The 1,018-nt window shown below is 41.6% G+C and overlaps 1 protein-coding gene across 1 annotated transcript; it reads right to left on the bottom strand.

The window, feature by feature from the left end:
* Nucleotides 1-135: 135 nt before the first annotated feature.
* Nucleotides 136-570, bottom strand: mix23 (mitochondrial matrix import factor 23; the record flags this gene model as incomplete). The annotated part of the gene is made up of 2 exons (XM_020589558.1): nucleotides 421-570; nucleotides 136-282 (listed from the first exon to the last, which is right to left on the bottom strand). Coding segments are annotated over exons 1-2 (258 nt in total), but the record flags the coding sequence as incomplete, so codon positions are not given.
* Nucleotides 571-1,018: the final 448 nt, after the last annotated feature.

The raw sequence follows: 1,018 nt of genomic DNA, 5'->3' as shown, positions 1-1,018 counted from the left end.
ACTTGATAGCATCCTTAATTAGATCCATCGTACCCTCTAAATCCCCATTTCTTTCAAACATGACACATCTCGGTTGGCTCTTACTTTGTAGTAGTGTGGTATGTGGCATCCTCTAGTGTTAGAAGCAGGACTTACTTTGGTCTGCTCCTTTCTGAGCTGTTTGATAATTGCCAGGTTTTCGCTGTCTTTTGTTCTTTCTTCACGTAGTTGTCCGACTACCTCAGATGTCTCGGCTATACAGATCTTGATAGCCTTATCTCTACTTAGATGGGCCGCCATCATCTGTGGGAAACAAGGGAGACAAGAAATGTAGCAAATATATCAAAATTACCCAGGAAGTGATACTTTCAAGGTTTTACCATTTGTTACAGCCACCGTCCAGACAAAAGGACACACATTAAATTTGACAGTCAAACTCACAGATTCATAGAGCTGTTTGCATGTTTGTGTGGCATCCACTTTGCCTGAGAAGGAGACTGTGGGGACCGTCGTGTTCAGGGCATGGACTATACGGTCATCTATGTTGCGCATAACCTTCAGCACCTCCTGCGAAACAGACACACAATGACAGTTAACAGCTGCAGTTCACTTAAAACCATCAAAAAAAAATAATTTGTTGGTGTTATTGGCAATAAATAACATATCTGCAGAGGTTGCACCCCTCTGTAACACTGAAGTGGAGGAAGAGCCTGAACGTGACGCTCTAATAATCCATTAATTATGACAAGGTTCAGTGTAAAACTGCTGCTCCCTTGCACTGAATGGAGCCAGTTGAGGTGGTACAAGTGTCTGATAGGATGCATCTCAGAGGTTTCACAGTAGAGCTATTACAGATAAGTCCAGTTGGGTGAGATTACAGAATGACAGTTTGAACTGATGGGCGACATTTTTCTGCTCTGAATGTCTAAACTGAAGCGACTCTGGAAAACTGATGCATAAGATTGTGCATCAGAAATATTTTTCATCTGGTAATCTTTTGGTTTCCATAGCTTTTAACACCAACTTAAGTTGTCTTTTT

The sequence above is a fragment of the Monopterus albus genome, unplaced genomic scaffold (genome assembly GCF_001952655.1).
Source record: "Monopterus albus unplaced genomic scaffold, M_albus_1.0 scaffold3843.1, whole genome shotgun sequence".
In the NCBI taxonomy this organism is placed as follows: Eukaryota; Metazoa; Chordata; class Actinopteri; order Synbranchiformes; family Synbranchidae; genus Monopterus; species Monopterus albus.
This window is presented reverse-complemented; position numbering and strand designations above follow the sequence as displayed.